Source organism: Anguilla rostrata, chromosome 2, assembly GCF_018555375.3.
Source record: "Anguilla rostrata isolate EN2019 chromosome 2, ASM1855537v3, whole genome shotgun sequence".
Lineage (NCBI taxonomy): Eukaryota > Metazoa > Chordata > Actinopteri > Anguilliformes > Anguillidae > Anguilla > Anguilla rostrata.
In genome coordinates, this window is record NC_057934.1 from 25,656,265 (window position 1) to 25,675,695 (window position 19,431).

At 43.9% G+C, this 19,431-nt stretch overlaps 1 protein-coding gene and 1 long non-coding RNA gene across 4 annotated transcripts in view; one reads left to right on the forward strand and one right to left on the reverse strand.

The window, feature by feature from the left end:
• The window catches only part of skap1 (src kinase associated phosphoprotein 1), a 178,227-nt gene that overhangs the window by 126,302 nt on the left and 32,494 nt on the right, over window positions 1-19,431 (reverse strand). For 2 of the 3 annotated variants that reach the window (XM_064321407.1, XM_064321409.1), the window contains exon 4: window positions 10,147-10,263. In XM_064321407.1, the coding sequence (XP_064177477.1) occupies window positions 10,147-10,263 (117 nt within the window). The remainder of the gene's footprint in view (window positions 1-10,146; window positions 10,264-19,431) is intronic. The other variant, XM_064321408.1, reaches the window with a different exon arrangement.
• Window positions 14,984-19,431, forward strand: part of LOC135247671 (uncharacterized) — a 51,753-nt gene continuing 47,305 nt past the window's right edge. The window contains exon 1 of the long non-coding RNA XR_010328265.1: window positions 14,984-15,842. This is a non-coding gene — a long non-coding RNA (uncharacterized LOC135247671). The remainder of the gene's footprint in view (window positions 15,843-19,431) is intronic.

Consider the following 19,431-nt stretch of genomic DNA (forward strand, 5'->3'; position numbering starts at 1 on the left):
GTTCCTGTGTTTCCTGAATATTTCCCTATTTCCATCCATTTAAATGTTTTTGTTTTTTTAAATGTTAGTGTAAATGCTTGCAAAGCACAGTCATATAAAAAATCAGCTAAGGCTTGCTCTTAAGCAAAATATTTTTCTAAAGTGTTAACAAATGGACAGTGCCTTTTAGTACATTGTAAAAATATGATAATGGTTGGTAAACACAATATTTAAAATGTGCATTTTTATATACATTTATTTAAACAAATGAATCAGTTAGACAAGAACAGTGCTCTAGCATCCCAAGTCAGACCACAACCACTGCATATAATGGATGTCCACTGTAGCAAATGGAAATTTAGAGTAAAGCACGTATATAACTACCTAATACAGATATCTTGATATTATCTCTACAAACCAAAAATGTATTTAATTTCCGTAAATAAGAGATGGTGTTATTACTTCCTTTTAATTACACCTCATCCTGTAATATTTCTCTCTCTATTCTGGGCAGTAGGCCTCCTTTCTGGCTCCCTTAAATGACCAAAACTATCCTGTTCCAAAACAAACATGCAGTTGTTTTTACCTACATAAAGACGGATTGTAAACTTGACCTGCCTCTGGAACGCTGAGAGCGGTGGTACTTCACCCCCCCGCCCCCCCCGCCCCCACAGCTCCCCCACCCGCCACCCCTTTCCAAACACAAGCCCTAACCGCCCTTCTTCACCCTCCCCGACCCTCGGCGAAACCGCCTCCTTTCTTCCCTCTCTCTGAGAGTGGTGCGGACGCGGACGCGGGCGACGGCGCGGGCGACGGGCCCAGACGAGCCCGGGGTAAAGCGGCGTGCACGGTCAGGTCACTTGTGTGGCTCGCGGGTGAAACGCAGTTCACATTAACATACAGACGGGGGCCCCCACAATGGAGGGTCCATCTGTTCCTGTCAGCCATTACAAATCTGGTGTCACCCACCTCACTGGAGACAACAAGCCACAGCATTAAATTAAAAAGCGCAGGCTCCCGCGGGTCAGCTCCCCTTGCTGCCACTCAGGTTGGAGCGTGGGGAGATAGAGACAGTCCATTTCCACCTTAAATACCTGATAAGTGATGGAGGGCTATCACTAGGTGAACAGAGATTGAACCCTTGAACTATATTTACCCTCTTCTGTAAGTCATTATCTTTCAAAATATCAGCTGGTGCTATTCTTTTACGGATGACCATGCACCCGTTCTTTATTTCCCACCCCTTTCTCTCTCCTTCTCCCAAAAATATCCAAAAAAGTAGAAAGATGTTGGCATTGTGGCTGCTAAGTCACGACATGATAGCAAAAAAAATGACAACATGAGGGAAACACTGATTAGACGTTAACCTTTCCCCATGTTGCTTAACACACAGCAAAACACAAATACACATGATGTCGAGACTAAAGTGTAATTATGCACATAGAATCATTTTGAAAAGTAAAATACTGTTACATAATTGATAGGATGATGAGGCAAAATGAACAGATTCAGCTTACAAATAGTTAGCACACATATACAGTAAGTCTGCTGGGTAATTTACCCCACTGTTTTTCCCCAGAATTATATTTCAGCAAATGCAAATCATCTGATCAGATTCAGTTTTTCATTCTCCTTTTATTTGTTACGATAATAACTAAGATTTAAATGCAAATTGAAATGACTGAACTGCAATAGACAGCTTTACCTCGCAGGGAAGAGCACATATGAAAGAGTGACAAAATAAACCAAAAGTGATACAGACAAGCAACACTGAGGCTTGAGGGTTTATCACTTCCATTTCTTCATGTGGTCTTTACTAACCGAAGTGCACACGCATTGTTCATATTATTCTCAGTTACGGCATGATGGTGCACATTCCCAAAGACACAGCAACTGATGAGAGGGATTCTCATCCGGTGAACAAAATATGAACCCTGAACTGCACTTGCCCTTTATGGTCATTATCTTTATTGCGGGGACAACAGACACATTTTCTTTATTTACCCCATACAAATCTTCCCCCCTCCTCAGAAAACTTTCACTGAGGTGTAGGATTTTAAAGAACAAGAGAGAACGTCATTAACCCCCCCTTGCCCTTGTACCACCCTTAGAGATGAGGTGGAGAGAAGTACGTATTACAGGGCGAGCGCTTTGGGGGTGATGGGGCAGTTTGTTTGTTTAGCTGCAATTAAATTCAGCCATGAATGAAATTTTCCTCCTGGGGTGTAGTCAATTTCGTTAGTGGGATGGGGGGTCTTCCCATTGCAATTTTTTCTCTGCTCTCTCTCCCTCAACCCCCCCACCCCACCCCACCCCACCCCGAAATCAAACACCCCTCAGTTAGGGTTACAGAGAAGGTATCTGTCATTTTGTGAGGGTTGTGAACAGAAAATGAACTCTGAACTCCGTGTACCCTTTTCAAGGGATAATTATCATAATGAGTCCATATTTCCTGCATCTTTACATAAGTCAGATAGTATTTGCTTTAAAGGAGGAGGGGAAATGGAGAACAGAGAAAGAGAGCGTGGAATTGAGCGTGTTGGTCGCACGGTGGCATTGTTTGGTAGGTTTGGGTTTTGCTGGGTGCGGGGCGGTGTATCGTGCTGTGGCAGAACTGCGGGACAGGAGGCGGTACCGTACAGTACTCCGCCATCCCAACCCTCTGTGGCATCATCTGTCGGAAATTGGTGTCCCCGCTCCGCCATTTTGGGAGGGGTGGCCAGCCTGGCCTTACAAAATGGTGTCGGCTACACGACAAACCCACTATCATGGAACTGCAAGCACGGTGTGCAAAGATACATAAGAGGTGGCTGTTGAACACACTGTAAAAACAGAGAGTCATGATCTGCTTCCCCATCCTCCTGCATGCACACGCAGCTGTATCTGCGCATCCACTCACAAAGAAGCCTTTGTGTTCTGGCCAGCACATCATGCAAATGTGAGTAAAAACGTGTACAGTAGAGGTGCTCTATTCAGTTGCTTGTCACTACACTGCTTTAATACGAGGGGCGGTCCATGACCGAAATGTATGTTCAAGCGTTTGTCGGCTAGGAGGTGAGCTGCAGGTCATGGCATGTGGGGATGAGCTCAGAGTTTACACAGCACTCCTGCACCCAACGAGAAAAGCAAACACAGCTTTGTCTTTGAATAACCTAAACACTACTAATACTATTTACCGTTTTTCTATTGTAGAAATTGGCACATAGACCAGAGGGGAAAATTCCACTTCCTCTGACTTCAGAAGATTAAAAACGCATACAGTGAATAATGAAGACTGAAGTTTTTCTTTAAGATGTCTTTCATGTTCAGAATGGAAATCTTGACAAAACAGGGACAGAGATGCAGATCATATCAATGTGCAGCTGCTCAGGTGCTGTCAGGAACAGTCTCCCTGTGAGCCAAAAGGTCCTGACAGGTCTCGGCCCTGGGTGCTCTGTCTCCCAGCACTGCCAGGCCCCTTCATCTCCGCCTGGCATCAATCTAACGGGAGACACACCTGGGTTCGCACTGAGTTCAACAGGTGCAAACTGGCCAGCCCCATGATGTCAGCAGCAGGGTCACAACGTGCTTCGGAGGCGTAAACACCTGCCCCGTTCAAGGAGTGTCCCACCGCTGTAGCTTCATGCTTAAGCTACGCGGAAGAAAACAATGATAAAAGGTGGGGTTGAGAAAGCTGTTCGGGCAGAGTCTTGGCGTTGTGTGTTCTGCGGCAGCAGCTGAGAAGTTTTTTCTGTAATGTTCCTCGGTTCCTTCTGTCCCCTGCTGCCCATTAGACACATTTAAACAGGACACCTGCGCTCAAACCCAGGTGACTAAACCCCCGAGGCCTCTGGGGTTCCCTCAGGTTGCAGCTCACATCCATCCATCGGCCCACTGTGCTGGAGGCTGCACATGACTGGCGAAAGGTCAGGAGAATAAACCACCCACCTTTCCACTCCCCTAACTGCGTGGCAGACTCAAGTGGGCTTGCAGCACCTGTGCTGAGGCTATGGGTGTGCAGGTGCATCATCCTATTCTGCATTTATCTTTGAGCTAGAGATCGTTCCTTTAAGTGCCAGGGCCAGCCATCCACTTCTATCCACTGGCATATTACCCAGCATCCTTTGGCCTTTTTGCTTTTCCCCTGTGCCTGAGCTGTGAGAGCACGTTCTTCTCTTAAAGGAGCTGTGCCATTTACAGGCTGAGCAGCTCTGACAAGCGGGTCTAACACATGACCAGCCCTTGGCCGGAGACACGCTGCATGTCAGGTTATCTCTCTGGCCGCTACTGGTTTACGTTCTCTCAGCTTCTGGTGGAGGGAAAATCTTAAGAAAAGTCTCAAGCTTGGTGCTGAGTTGCACATATTTTCTTAATTCTCTCATTTCAGGAGGGATCCATCAGACAAGTCAGAAACCTGAGGCGTGTGACAGATGGGAATCTCGGCTGTGAGGTCACATCAGCATTACAAATGTGTGCCGTTCCTCTTCTGCCATTTCTTTTTTCATAAAGAAATTATGTCATATCAAAGGTCAAGCTGATCTCAGTTTTATAAAAAAAAATTATGAAAAAAACCTCAGAAGAAATGATTGTTCCATTGTGCATGTGCCGTGTCTCCAAGCTTTATATCAAAGCACACGTAGTGCTGTGAGCTGGATTCTTTGAAAACGCGCATTCAGTAGCGCAAGATAAGTGTTATCAATGTGACTGAACATTGCTGCAGACTGCTTTTACGCTCGATTCTTTGTAACAATTGCAGCATTTCTACAAGTAGTATGAATGGTCAAATGTAGTTTGTCTACATATACACATATTCTAAGGCTGTCTTGGGTAAATTAATTACTTGTGGGTCACAGGGTCTGTTTGTCTGCTGTAATAATTTCCTAATTTGAGCAGGCAGCCACCTCAGCTGGTGTGCCTGAAATAAATCTTAATTGTAAGGTAACTAAAATCTGCCGGACGATTGACTCATTAAGATACTTATCTGCACGGTGAGTAATAAACCCTGAGGCAACTAAACATTCACATTCATATAAATGTGCACTGTATTATAAATATAATATTTATCCAGTATTAATGTCAAATTACTTTGGATTTAAGTCAAAATAGGCGATTGAATTGATTTTCTCCATTTCCTTGAATAGAAAAATCCAGGGGTTCCAAGTTTTGCACAGCAAAAAAAAAAAAACCCTGAACTTTGGAGGTAACAAAATTCTCCTCGCTCCACAGCTCTTACTCTATTGTGCGTCGGGATAACATGATGGTTTAAAATGTCTGACAATGTGCTTTCCTCACAACTGTCACAGGTGTCACCTGCATCGCTCCCTTCGTTCCTTTTTTACAGGTGACATCATCGATCAGTCAACCTGTGGTCCCCAAGGGTCCCTTGTTCAATGTCCTGGCCCTGACACCTAAGCAACAGACCCGTTAAGAGAGAGAGGGTGGAGGGGGAGAATGGGGGCACAGACAAGCCCCCAAGCCACAAGCAGCCAGGTGTGAGACAGCCAGCAGTCCCCCAACTGATTTATGACTGTGAAACCCACCGGACAAGGACAACTGCCTCTTACATGAATAGACAGAAAGAGTGAGAATGAGAGAGACGGACAGAGAGAGAGAGAAAGAGAGAGAGAGACAAAGAGAGAGAAAAAAGGGGCACTGTCCCTCACACATAGTTCTATATTTCAAAATTGGAATGAGAAAGACACATAGTAAGACAGACAAGGATGAAGGGAGAGCAAGAGAAGACAGAGGGCGAGAGGGAGAGGGAAAGAGAGAGCGGGGGCATGCTTATCAGTCACAGAAATGCCTTGGAGCTATGGCCTCTGCGTGAACCGGTCTGAGAGAAACAAAAAAACCCAACAAGACGCAGCACTGGCTAGACAGAAAAAGGCATCTTTCCCTATAATCGCTGCTCTCCAAATCGACCCGCCCTTCTCATTTCTGCCAGGTCTATGGTACCAGGCAAGGAGTTTTCGGGAAGAAGAATAAGAGGTGGGCTTAGCATGTTAATTGCATTGACCCGACAGCCGCGTTTGCCCTCCCCGGCACTGAGCCCACCACCCCCTGGCACCGTAGCCCCCCTGTCAGCGGTGCGTCCGATAACATCGGGATGAACGGAGGCCTAGTAACAACCACGGGCAGGTACAGGAGCTGTCATTTGTTTCCCTAATGAAGCGGAGGCCATTAGCCGGATGGAGAGCCTTATCACGGTGAATAATGATGTCGATTGTCCTGCCACAGCCACTCAACCCTGGGACTAAGGGATTAACAAGCCGCAACTTTTATCCTCCACCCCCGCCCCTTCCCACCTTCGTATCTCTCACGCTTACTCTTCCTCCTCTTCCCCCCTGTCCCATCTCTCACCCCAGCACATCAGCGCGGTTTGATGGGGAGATATTACGGTGCGCGGCTGCTTTCTTCCGCGGACGCTTTTGGCTGGGCTGTCTGTGTGTTTTATTCCTGCATCCCCATTAACTGAACAAATATGCTGCAAGGTCATGTGGACAAACCCCAAGCAATCCGGATTTCACCTTGATTTATTGTCTGAAGGGGGCTCCTCTGAACTTTGACTGGTGTGAGAGTGAAGGGCTGGGTGACAGCTTTGGCAAACTGTGGCGCGTTAGAGTTTCCCTCAGGCTTCCCCCGGCCGATGAGTCACCAGAGCCGACGGACCTGGCAGAGCGTCTCCAGCGCAGTCACCACGGCTCCCTGAAGGAAACCAGGCTTCAACCGCTCTGAAATACAGCCTACGCCAGCGGGTCTGCGCCCGCATGGAGATCCCCAGCGCTCCTGTCCTCTTATAGCTGTAATCATCTCAAAGCCTGCCGCTGCGCTCATCGCATTGAACTGCACAGGGAAGCTCCATTCAGCCACCTTTTCCCGCTCTCGTAACTCAAAACGCTTTACCCAAACGAAGGCGCAAATACACAGCGAAAATAAGCAAATAAAGCCGCATAAACATAATAAATACAAAATAAAACCTGAATACGGGCACAGCAGTTACATCAGACAGGGGTCCTGATAAAATCTGGAAAATCATTCCAGAGAAATGGATCCCTAGACTTGACTCCTGTTGCTAAAATTTGTGGTTGGGACAGTGGAGAGGTCTTTCGTTGAAGGCCTTATGCTGATAAATGCCAATAACTGACTCCAAAGGCAATCAAAAGCCTAAAATCAAGACTAGATACTGAAAGCGCTTGTATACTTGCACTAAAGAAGCCAGACTAATCAGAACCATGTGTGAAACCATTTGTCCAAAATATTATGGTGCCCTGAATTGGGAGGCTAAGTATAAAAACTGCTCTTATGTCTACATTGCAAAAGCAAAATCCATTAAAATACCATTTAATACAAGCTGAGAATCTGCACTTTAACTGTGTGTGTATTTTTTGATTGCAAATGGTGGTGCAGTGGGCACTGACACACTGTCGCCTCGCAGCAAGAAGGTCGTGGGTTCGAATCCAACCTGGGCCTTTCTGTGTGGAGTTTGCATTTTTGCATGGGTTTCCTCCGGGTACTCTAGTTTCCTCCCACAGTCCAAAGACATGCAGGTAGGCTAATTGGAGTCACTAAATTGTCCATAGGTATGAGTGTGTGAGTGAATGGTGTGTCTGCCCTGTGATAGATTGGCGGCCTGTCCAGGGTGTATTCCTGCCTCTCGCCCAATGCACACTGGGATAGGCTCCACAACCCCCCCACGATCCTGCCCAAGATAAGTGGATATAGATAATGGAAGTATGGATATATATATAGATTTTAAAAATTCAGTTACACATTGTACATTTTATTTGTAAGCCAACTTCTTTTACTGACTTGCGTATATAATTTGCATAAAATGACTTGCAATAATAATCCAGTTACACTATGATTTTTAAGACAAACATGTATTCTGCCAATCTGTTATGTTCTTGAAAAAAATGATTAAAACAGCAATAATGATGCCATATGTTTTATACACTTGTCATGGCCACTTGTAGTTAGCTTTGAAGTCAGACTCAGGATATGAAATCAAAACACGTCATTTCTGCAACGTTTCTCTTGTTGCTCTACTTTTTTCCAGCTAGGAAAACATAGCATGGGGCAGAGCCATAGAATTATGTTAAAAGCAACATTAGGATGAACAGACATGGACATACAGAAGGCAGATACTGAATCTGAATCTTCATACAGAGAGCTAAAGGATTCTTAGCGTAAGCCTCTTCACTGTTTCTCACCACTAGAGAGAGCTCTACATCGCAACACCGCACAGATCAGGCCTCTCCGCTTCACAGCCCCCCTTTCTGTGGCGACACCACCTGTCCCACCCCTCTGGGGTTCCCTCCCCCATCTAAACCCACAACCGCTCTGGCCCCTCCTACCCCCCTCCCCCCCTGCCCCTGGCCCACGTGGCCATCATCTCGACAGCCATCACTCACACAGGTGAATTAGTGGATGGCAAACAGGAAGACAGACGATGGCTCTCGCACATTCATAACTCTGACAGAGAGGTAAAAATTAAACGGGCATATCTGAGGCAGAGATGAGTGAACGGATGACTGTGTATACGGGAATTAACCTAAAATACCTGACGGGATGGGCGGGAGCAGGGAGGCAAGCAGGTGGAGAAGTGTGCGTGTGTGTGTGCGTGTGTGTGCGTGTGCATGCCCACCTGTGTTTGTGGTGGAGGGGGATGTCTGGGAATCATTTTCAAGAGTTTTCTGATAAATTTGTTTCGCTATAAATTAAATGATGTTGCAATGTTGCAATTGCAAATGATATGTGTGAAATGTGGTCAATTTTCAAATAACTTCCTTTTCTTCATTTCTTGTTTTGAAGCTTTTAGTTCAAGTACTACATTCAAAAGATGGATTTGTTTCTGGTGAAACATTGCAAAATTAAATGTTCCATATTTTACCAAAAACAGCCCCTTTTTAAAAGGGGTTCTAGGACTACTTCCAGACTTCAGACTTCACTTGAAATCGTGACTGGATAAGAGAACTATGCATGCAAAATCTGTGAAAAGGATATAGTATGCAGCTACAGTAGAAATGCTGTCCAACTGTCTGTCACTTTGAGTCTGGTTTCATTGCTGGTTTAATGTTTAATGGAAAGCAAGAAGTGTAGATTTTCTCTGTTGCTCTGGAAGCCATAGATCACTGCACTTTACGAGCAGGGCTTAATCTGTTTTAGTTAGTGGATGGGTGCCATACATACTGATTACTGATTTACATTTGCGGGCAACCCAGCAAAAAAAAAAAATTGTTCCAGAAGGTTACTGGAGAGGCCAGGAGGCGCAGAGGTACAGAGGGAAGCTTGTTAAAATCATACATCAAAACATTACAAACTAATATCGAATAGAGGGAGAGAGACATGATGAAAGACAGAGGGTGCAAGAGAGAGATGATCAAAGAACGAGAGATTGAGAGGGGAAAGAGAGTGAAAGATAAAAAAGAGAGACAGCAGGAGGGTTGGAGAAAGAAGAGGAGGGAGGGCAGAGCTTGCCAGCTGCTAAACTGCCATGAATATTTAATGGTGAGCAGAAGTGCTCTTTGCTCTTGCTGTTTACGAGAAATGGTCTACAGTAGGGGAAGGTGTGAATCTGGAGTAAATAAAATGGCGCTCTGTGCTCTTTGGCCTTGTTCGGTCCAGCCACTTCATTACTCCTTTCAATGCTGTGCTTATTTCATGAGCTGGCAGACCCAGTGGTGCTGTGGCCAGGAAAAGGATAATGCTTTATCAGTGCTGTTTTCTTCCTTGTTCGCTACAGTTATTTTCACCCTCTGTATCGGCTCCCCAATGTCGTATTTCCCCTGTTTACTGCTCTTGAGGGAGCGACCTGTTTGATCAGATCTGGATTTGATCTAATACTCTGAATCCTGCACATTCATAAGTTTTTCCTGCGGGCCCTACTAGGCACCGAACAGTTCCAGCACTCAGGACACAACTTCGGATCACCAGTGGGGGGTGCACTAATCACCTTCACATACATGTAACACCACTTGGGGAGTTGCCAAGCTCAGTGTGGGCCCTCAGGGGCCTAAGAGGGCCCTGGCATTTCCCATGGCACCAGCTAAAACCCGAGTGGGAGTCCAGCTCCTTCACTTCTTGCAATGTGTGCAAATTATAGCAGGCTATTGCTGTGGTACCAGTTTTGGACATGAGCGCAAACAAACACAGGCACCGGAGCGCATGCACGATGATGCTTGTACTCACGCTCAGGAGAGCCGTCATCCTGGTAGTCCGAGGCCACAGAAACGTCATCGGAGGGCACGGAGCGGCCCAGGCTGGAGCTCTGGTTGTCGTCCGAGCTGTCCTCTTGTCTGGCGTCTGCTGGAGAACGGAGAGCTCAGCATCAGGAATGTTGGACCCGGGGCGTAAGGGGGAGAGGGAGTTCTTTGTGCAGCACAGAGGCAATAATGCCAAGAATCACAAGGCAGAAGGAGGAGGATATTATGCTAGCTAAACATAGACGGCGGGCCAAATCCGACGGGAACCCAAAGCAAACACGGGCCGGGCGGAACGGCCTGCTCTGCGTTTGCCGGGCCCCGTTCGCGGGGGGGGTGGGGGGGGGGGGGGAGGTCCTGCGGGATACACAATGGCCGCTCTGCGCTGGGTCCGGTGCACACATCAGCCGGGAATGGGCTCGAGGGTCCGCTCCGCTCTGGCGACCCGGTCAACTCCCTGCTCGAAGCTAACATTCTCACGCTGCCAAGCTGCTGTGGTGGCGGTGAGAATGTTAACACGTTTACTGGCCTCTGGATGAGTTGGTTTATACTCAACTCTCTCTTCTTAACTCCCCTGTTGAGATCACTGCCTTATTTTCTTTTATTTTGGTGACTGTGGGAGTTTCTCTGCTGTCACTCACACCTATCAGTAATCCCAGCATGGGTGGGAAATCCTGTCTGGGGTTGTTTTGTGTGATGTGTGTGTGTGTGTGTGTGTGTGTGTGTGTGCGCGCATGCGTGTGTGTGTGTGTGCATTTGTGTGGTTGTGTGTGTGTGTGTTTGTGCACTTGGGTGTGTGTGTGTGTGCTTGTGTGTGTGTGTGTGTGTGCATGTGAGCACTTTCGTGTGTTCGTGTGCACTTGGGTGTGTTTGCATGTGCATGTGTGTGTGTGTGTGTGTACGCGCACTTGTGTGTGTGTGTGTGTGTGTGTGTGCACTTGGGTGTGTTTGTGTGTGTGCTCATGATAGCAGCGCAGGTGAAGAGGGCCATTGAACTGGGAGGCAGGAATTTACAGAGAGCAGCTCAGCTCTTCTGAGGTTAATTAGAGCATCCACAGAGACCTGAACCCCACGCGCTCAGTCAAACATAAACAGTTCCAGCCAAGAATTCTATCTGTCACTACTCCTACTGGAGGGATTATTTCTACTCTGCATGTCTTTACACACAGCACAGCCATGGATTAAAGAGACAGGGCTGGCATTCCAGCCATGCCGGCATGGGCAATGCAGCAAACTACGCTGAGACCAGCCAAGAGAATAAAGCACATTGTGCCATTTCACATATTAAAATTTGTGTGTAAAAAATTTCATGATGTAAAGAATGCATCCCTGATTCTACTGAGCAGTCTGTACTGATTTTCCTGATCAGCTCAACATTAACTTAACAAGACACTCTGATCGCATGTCCATTTACGTCAATTTCATAAAAACTGTGGCATGTCAGACTCTCCAGGATGAGGCTTGTCTATGCCTGCTATGCTGCGAAATTAAATGGGGATGAATATAGATCATCAGTGAACCTCCATGTGGCATTCTAAAATTCCTGAAGCACTGAAGCGTTTCACATTCACAGAGACCTTGCTCTCCACCCCCCCCCACCCCCCCGCCCCCCCACCCCCCACGCCAGAGTCTCTCCCAGCGGTGCCTGTGCAGTAAATACAAATATTACACATTGGATGCCATTATGACCCATCTGAGGAGATCCTTCACTTTTCTTTAGGTTTTTTATTCTCACGCGAGAGTCAGACACATAAATAAGGGAGACGGATGGGCGTGCGGTCGGCGCAGACAGAGAGCGAGCGTCTCTCGCTCTTCAGATGTGAGGAGGCAGCTTTAAATCAGGACCTGCACGCAGTCGTGTGTGCGTCGGGCGGGCGGTTTCAATGCTCCCCCGTACGTGTCACTCGCTGGCAAAGTGATATTTAATTTCATTAGCAGGCCGGTTACAAACACGGCCCTGTTGGAGTCTAAGAATGATCTTTCGCAGGCCAGAAAACACAGCTCTGATAGGGAGCTAAATATACCCCTGCTTTAAACATCCAGGGTCATGACTTTTACACTGTTTATGTATTGATGTGTAATCCGTGGCAACAGGATGGCAGTAAATCATTTGAATGAATAGCAAAGAGCTGAAGTTCATATTAGCATGTCTAATTTCTAAAATATTAACCCTGTCCAATTCTGGGGAAGATACGCAAATGTTTGTTCAAAAGTGAGTATTTTTCTGGCAAATTAAATTTGATCCACAAATGTCTAAAAATGAGAATTCTTCATTCCGCAAACAAATTGAATATATATATATATATAGTTAATAGGTACATTCTGCAAAGCGACAGTTCTAAGAATGTGCTAAAGAGGGCACATAGTTGTAATACCATTCGTGACCTTTTGGGGGCACTCCACACTGACTTGGAGCGAGGTCATCCATTTGTACCCTATGAGAAAGCAGTGTCCAATGAAGTAGGGAGTTGCACACGTCATTGCTTTGAAAGAACATTTAGTCATACTTATTAGTGCAAGTTCATTTTCTTTGTTTCAGGTTCAGTCGCTGGATCAGTGCTGGTCACTGAGCAATGCATATCTGGAAGCAAGGTCATGATTAAGTAAATACACTTGTGGGAAATCTGTACAGCGGCATGGTAGTTAATTATATAATATTAATTATTGTAAATTTACTTGTCAAAAGAATTTGATTCTAAACACATTAAAATTATTTTCCATACACAATACTGAGTGAACTCACAATTAAAGCAGGTCCTTTGGGTCTTAGCAACATATAAATGTTACCATTAGTTTACAGAACACTAATTGTGCAGATCCTCAGGAATTCAACAGTAAAGCAGCTACAATTAAACATATAAAGGCAACATATTTAGAACTGAACATTTCCACAAGATAAATGGCATTGCTGTTATTCAATGGCATTGCAGGGAGGAAAACATAAAACTTTTAAACTATATACTCAGGCAGGAATTATATTTTCAGTTATAGTCATAAACAGAACTGTCATGTATTTCTGTTTAATTCAAGTACATTGGAGTTTCTTCTTTTATTAACAACTTCAGTAAGCATTAGAAACAGGCATACATGTGTTTCAGTCTCTAAAGTGAAGAGTCGAATCTGAGTTTAGGCACACTCATGTTCTATTTCAATTGCTTCTGTTTCATTCCACTTAGGCATACAGTAAACAGCATTATAAATGCAATTAAATTAATCTGCTGGGTCAACAAGCCTAATACCACAATAAGATGTGAATAACTGAGTGCAGTCATTACACAGATGCTTCTGAATCAGATCATTCATAAAGATGTCTGCAGGGACCAAGTGTGTGTTTTTAAAATAAACACTAGCTAATTTATATGTATAAAAATGACTTCCAGGCCATAAAACCTGGTGACTTTATGAATGTGTTTGAAAATTGTGGCAACAGACGCTCAGAGCCCAATGAATGTCTGTTTTCAGTCCAGCCTCACTGGTCTTGTTTTTTTCAAGGCAAAATTATTTATATTATTTACTGTCCATAACCATGAACATGACAGGATTATTTTTAAAAATGTGTACGACAACAGTAAAGCAAAGAAAGTGGCAGGACAACATGTAGCGCCAGCCTGATTTGATTTTTATTAAACGTGATCTGATTTAACAGCACCATCACTCAAATAACAGCATGAGTGCATGAATGATTATTAAAGCTTAGTTTCCGCAGTGTGAATATCTTCCATTATACACTTGGGTGACCTTAAAATTCCTTCATTTTGCTGTAACAATGCTTAAAGACAGCGTGTAAAAACGTCTTACCCCTCCTTTGAGTAATAGTATTTACTCACTGTACACACTAGTTGATAGCGATGCAAAATTATGCTGTGAACTTTATAGCTGACATGTCTTCAAAACTAAAGTTCACCTGAGATAATTATCACATAAAATCACACAGCCCAGTGGAGTACAGAGATTGGTGTGGTAGTCACGGGAGGTAGCACGGAGCCTTCTCTCCTTCCAGTGTGTTAACAGCAGAGTCTCAGCCGGGGACAAAACTGAGACAATTAGCTTTGAAGTGTTAACGAGCCTCACAGAGGAGACAGATGGAAGCATGCAAATCATGCGAAAGGTTAGCCACATCACAAACATAGCAGTGTGCAGCACTGGTATAAACCGAGGCGCACCACAAGAGAAAGGGGTGTCCTACTGTGGTTGAACTGACTTTTCTTGTACTGTTTAACAGCCACATTCTAAAATTCCACTCAAAGACCATCTCAAAATTACTGTCTGAAACTGCAGAGTATAGAACCATTGTACTTATTCAATTTGACAATTTAAGACAATTTCCTGAAAAGATCACTGGAAGATACCCAACAAAATATAATGCAGATCCCAGGAGTTGGGCAATGATGATCAGGAAGATAATGGCATGTCTGTTCTTACAATGATACACTCTTTCATTCAAGTAAATGTGACGTTTACAATAGACCTCTTGGGGGAAATTTTATTCAAAGGCATATTCATTTCTGGCTTCACTGGCAGCATTTTAGTCTGTTAAAAGGTAACTGGTAGAAGGGGAAGTGTTACAAGTGTTGTCTCTCTCTCTCTCTCTCTCTTATATATATATACATATATATATTTATTTTTTATTATGTTGTGTTTGGTTTGATACTGCATGTACTGGTGTTCTTTTCTTGCTTCTTTTTATTACCATTATTATTATTTTTGTTTTTTATCTTTTATTCTACTGTATTGAATTGACAATGATGTTCTCTCTCTCCCTCCCTCCCTCCCTCCCTTCCTCCCTCCCTCTCCGTCCCTGGCTCGTCACCACAGGCAGTGACTCTTGTCTCAAACCGACGGACACAATTATGGTTCATTTGACCGTAATTCACCCTCCCAGCAGAGTGGCTTTAATTGACTGCATCTTGGGAGAGATTGCACTCCAACCCTGAAGCCATGGCCACTTCTTGTAATAGGCTTTGTTTTCATTAATTAGTAGACGGCGCTACTAACCGGTGGCGTCCCCAGCCCACTGTGCGGGCGCTGCAGATCACGCTGCCTGCCCAGACACTGTTCCCGCTGCCCCACAAGCCAACGCCGTCGGGCGCTCATTCACCGAGCGGGTCCCCATTTCTGAAAGGCGACCCGAGCAAGCAGCACCTGATGCGCGCTTGCTAATGAAGAGCTTTCTCTGTGCTGGCCAGTGAGGTACAGGATGCGGCTCTACATCCTGTGTTCGGGTCAGTGTGTGCAAAGCCCTTTCGCTGTGCAGCCCGGCGACATGGCTGTGTGCCAGGGCACCGAGCAGCAGGATATGAGCTCTGACGACAATACGCAGATCAATCAGTCCATCCCGACATGTGTAAAGCAGCACAGGGTCCTCCCGCTACGCAAGACTCTTCCTCTATCTCCCACCTTAAAAATGAAATTATTTTTGATTGGGTACACTAAAGAAACACAAAAATAAATGGATAATTATGACTGTAAAATTTAAAGTTGCATACGAGCATTTTTAAAAGCATAACTATTAAAACACAATGGTGATTTCTGTAGACGCCGGTACGTTGCTTCCACATGTTTCATGACTCTGATTGGATGTATGGATTGAAGACAGCTGCAGACCCAGATGCCATTTGAAGAGGGATTAATCTTCAGAGCTACAGTATGTGACTGTCACCGAGTGGCAAGACACAGCTTCTCAAGGTGTGTAACTGTTTGCACTTGACTTGTTTAAAAGCAAATCAATACAAAGGGAGTTGCGTAAATGGTGTACAACAGTTCTGAGCAGAAGCACATACCTTAAAATGCCACAGCAGGAAACTGCCCTTGTGTAATCCGTTACTGCATGCATTAAGGTGTTTTAACATAATCATGGTCCTGAATTGTGCATTTGTTGTTTTTGACACCATGCAATTGCGATGAAAGTAGCAGTTTTTCTGTTTTGTTCTTAATAAAACAATCTGTGTAAATTTTATCTATGCATTTGCTGCACTGTTTGTTGCAATCTGTTAGTGTATAAATGTGCTTTTGGAAATAATCAGCCCCATTGAGACTAAAAGAAACATGAGAGGATTGCCTTTGTGTTCATACATGAAACAAAATGGGAGCTTTTACAGCACAGACAGATCATGGGTGTGTGGTTGGTTTAACAGATGGATTACATTTGATTCCAAAGCTGTGAATCACTGCATGTGCTAGACCACACCACAAGGAGCCAATTTACTATAATGGAGCCCCTCACCTGTACACATGAACACAAACACACACACACACACACACCCACACACACACAGACTCTGACTTTATTTAAGGTAGAGACTGAAGTAAAAACAATATGTACCTTTCATTTGTTTTTATTGGATCACTATAAATAGCAATGATTTGTTCCATGAAGTACATGTCAGATTTGCTTGTAAATGCTATTAATTTAGGAATTGTAGTTTCTCCTGATCAGAGAGAAATTATATTTTTGAATATTCATGAATATGAAATATTAATCAGTGGAAGACAGTCTCACTAGGCGATCACAGCCTATTACATTATTTCTGTTTCTACAGTGGCATGACTGGTCCGGAGCTGCAGTTCATAGAATCAAACATTAGGGGGTGCTGCAGTGTACAAGACCAAAAGGGAAAATTCACAAAATCATGTTAACTGTTTCATGGCCAGCTTGGCAATGTATCAGTTAAGTCAAAATAACTACAATATATTTATAAATGAAACAAATCTAGCACAATTTCCCACTATCTTTGAAATAATCGTTTTATCAGCTACAATATAGATATAATAATAATATATAATGTATAATGATTATGATAGTGATTTTAATTATTCCTAAAGCACTATCAAGGACAGTTGTGTTAAGGTTAGGAATGTCAATCCCAAACAGTGTATTAACCAACATCAAAAAAGATGTGATTCTCACTGTAATGAAATGTGAGCGTCATGTTGGCTGTCTTGCATTCGCATTTCACCTCTCTCACTGCTGTGGCTTTGTGGGAAGAGCTCCTGCCATAATTCTTCTGCTTGCCCGAGAATGAGCACTCAGATGAAACAGCACATCAGTGTACAAACAGAGGGTTAATAAAATGGATGGTTTATGGGTGTATTTATTTGACAAGCAGTTATCAGGAACAGACTGGTGTAGAGAAGCAGTAAAGCCACTTGACCACAAGAGCGAGAACAAGTGTCTAAGCCGTGCCCAGGGTCGTTAGAGGGACTGTTTAGCGCTGTTATGGTGCTGGGAGTACATATGAGCATTAAACTGAAGTCACTGAGTCATTCAAACTGCACACTCCCCAAGTCTGCAACCAAAACCAGGGCCGCCACCAACGCCCGCAAGACCCCCACGACCATGGTTATTATTCACCATTTTAGGACAAGGCACCAGGGCTCCATGTTTTTTCTTAAAAACCGATTAGCCAATTCTATGCTGCTGTGGTTGCCATTAATTCACAGTCTATTCTTTAAATACACTTCTATCTTTTTGTTGCCAGCACAGATCACTAGGCAGTGGGTGAAAGGACAACTGCTCCTGAGAAGGGCTCCATTTCAGACGTCAGCCTTCACTTTATTTGTTTGAACTGAACCTCTGAAACAGAAAGATTTATTTTTGGGAAGTCCTAGCTGAGAGGGCGCGACATCACCGGTCCTCTGGATCTGACCTTTGTGGACAGAAGGGTCAAGCACGTAGCACCTAAAATCACCACTCAAATCATACATAGATAAATACGTTTACGTACATAAAAATAAGGCAGGCAGAGCTCACGCAGCGTGAGGTGGACTGAACGATCAGATAAAACACCGCTTGTTTATTTTAGCTGCAATCAAACCAGAAGTGAACAAACAAAGATTTTTAATCAGCTAAAACAAACACTGGCTTATAGATACAAATGGGTTATTTCACCATTATTCATACATTATCTTCAAACTGATAAAAGGAGAAATAAATGATGTGTGACTGGATCAACAAACATCAACAAAGATCCCTGGCAAACAGTAAGGGCCCCGCAGTCTTGTCACAAGAGAGGAGATTCTGATCGGCCCAACTCCAAGCTTGCGCATGGGTTTTGGAAACCTCATATTTGAAATGTAACACAACGCCACTGTTTCAACATTCATTATGAGAGTAACTTCCAAAACTTACATGGACTCAGAGTGCACACCTGCCTGTTGAATGATAGTAAAGAGAAGGCAAAGAGAGTGAAACTAGGTTCACAGGTCAGCAGTAATGTTGGGGAGTGAGAGCAACTGTTCTCTGGCCTCTATCAGCACGTACTGCTTGAATACAAAACATGCAAATGTCAGCCAAGCAGGAGTTATGGCTCCACCATAACAACAAAACTATGAAAGCTCAGACGGGATATATTAGGACAAGAATTCAGCCTTCCCCATGTCTGCATTGCTTGTGGGATACAATGCAGTTCCTTGAGTGTGGCGAGAATATACTACCAATTAAGCTAGAATCAGTCTTGAATAATACAATAAGTAGTCTAATAATACATAACAATAAGGATTCTTTAGAGTTTATTTGATGCATTTTGTTTATGCAACAGTTACTCCAATTCTATATTCACACAGCACAGGCCTTCTGTGAGCCATTTCCTGGGTGTTTAAAAGTCACTCCAGCATTTCGATTGGGATATCAGACAAACAACAGTCTCTGCACCCATCATCTTTCAGCGAAATACTGTTCTATAAAGGTTTAACCAAACGTATGCCTTTATGAACAAAGGCAGCTTAAACACAATGAATACCATGTTTTATATCAAAAGTATCTAATGGCAAACAATATATTTTTAACGAAAGGCCTGCCCAACCAGTCATGCCATTTAAAAAACTATGTAAATATGCTTTGTTTGAATGGAATAGCTCACTCTAAAAATGAATGTTAGTCATGTCTTACCTCTTATCTTTATCTATCTCTATGATGACAGCTCTGTGTAATCTGAGTGTTTCATTTTTGGGGTCCTTTAAAGAGTGTGCCATCTGTGCTACTTAAGGAACTGAAAGATTGATCCCAATCATCACACCAACAGATTTAAAACATACAAATGAGTTTTAATATCAAGCCTAGCTTTAGCATTATATTCCTTGCCCCCTGATTTCCATTCATTTAAAAAATGAGACCTTGTGAAGGATAAAAAACAGGACCCTGTGTTCGGATAGATTAATCAAATCGTTAAAAATGCCCTGCAGACAGTTGTTACTGTTGGGGCAAAATACATCTACTGAGGTAAGAAAATGAATGAATAGTCTTTCTTTTATTCCAAACTATTCCTTTAAAACTTTT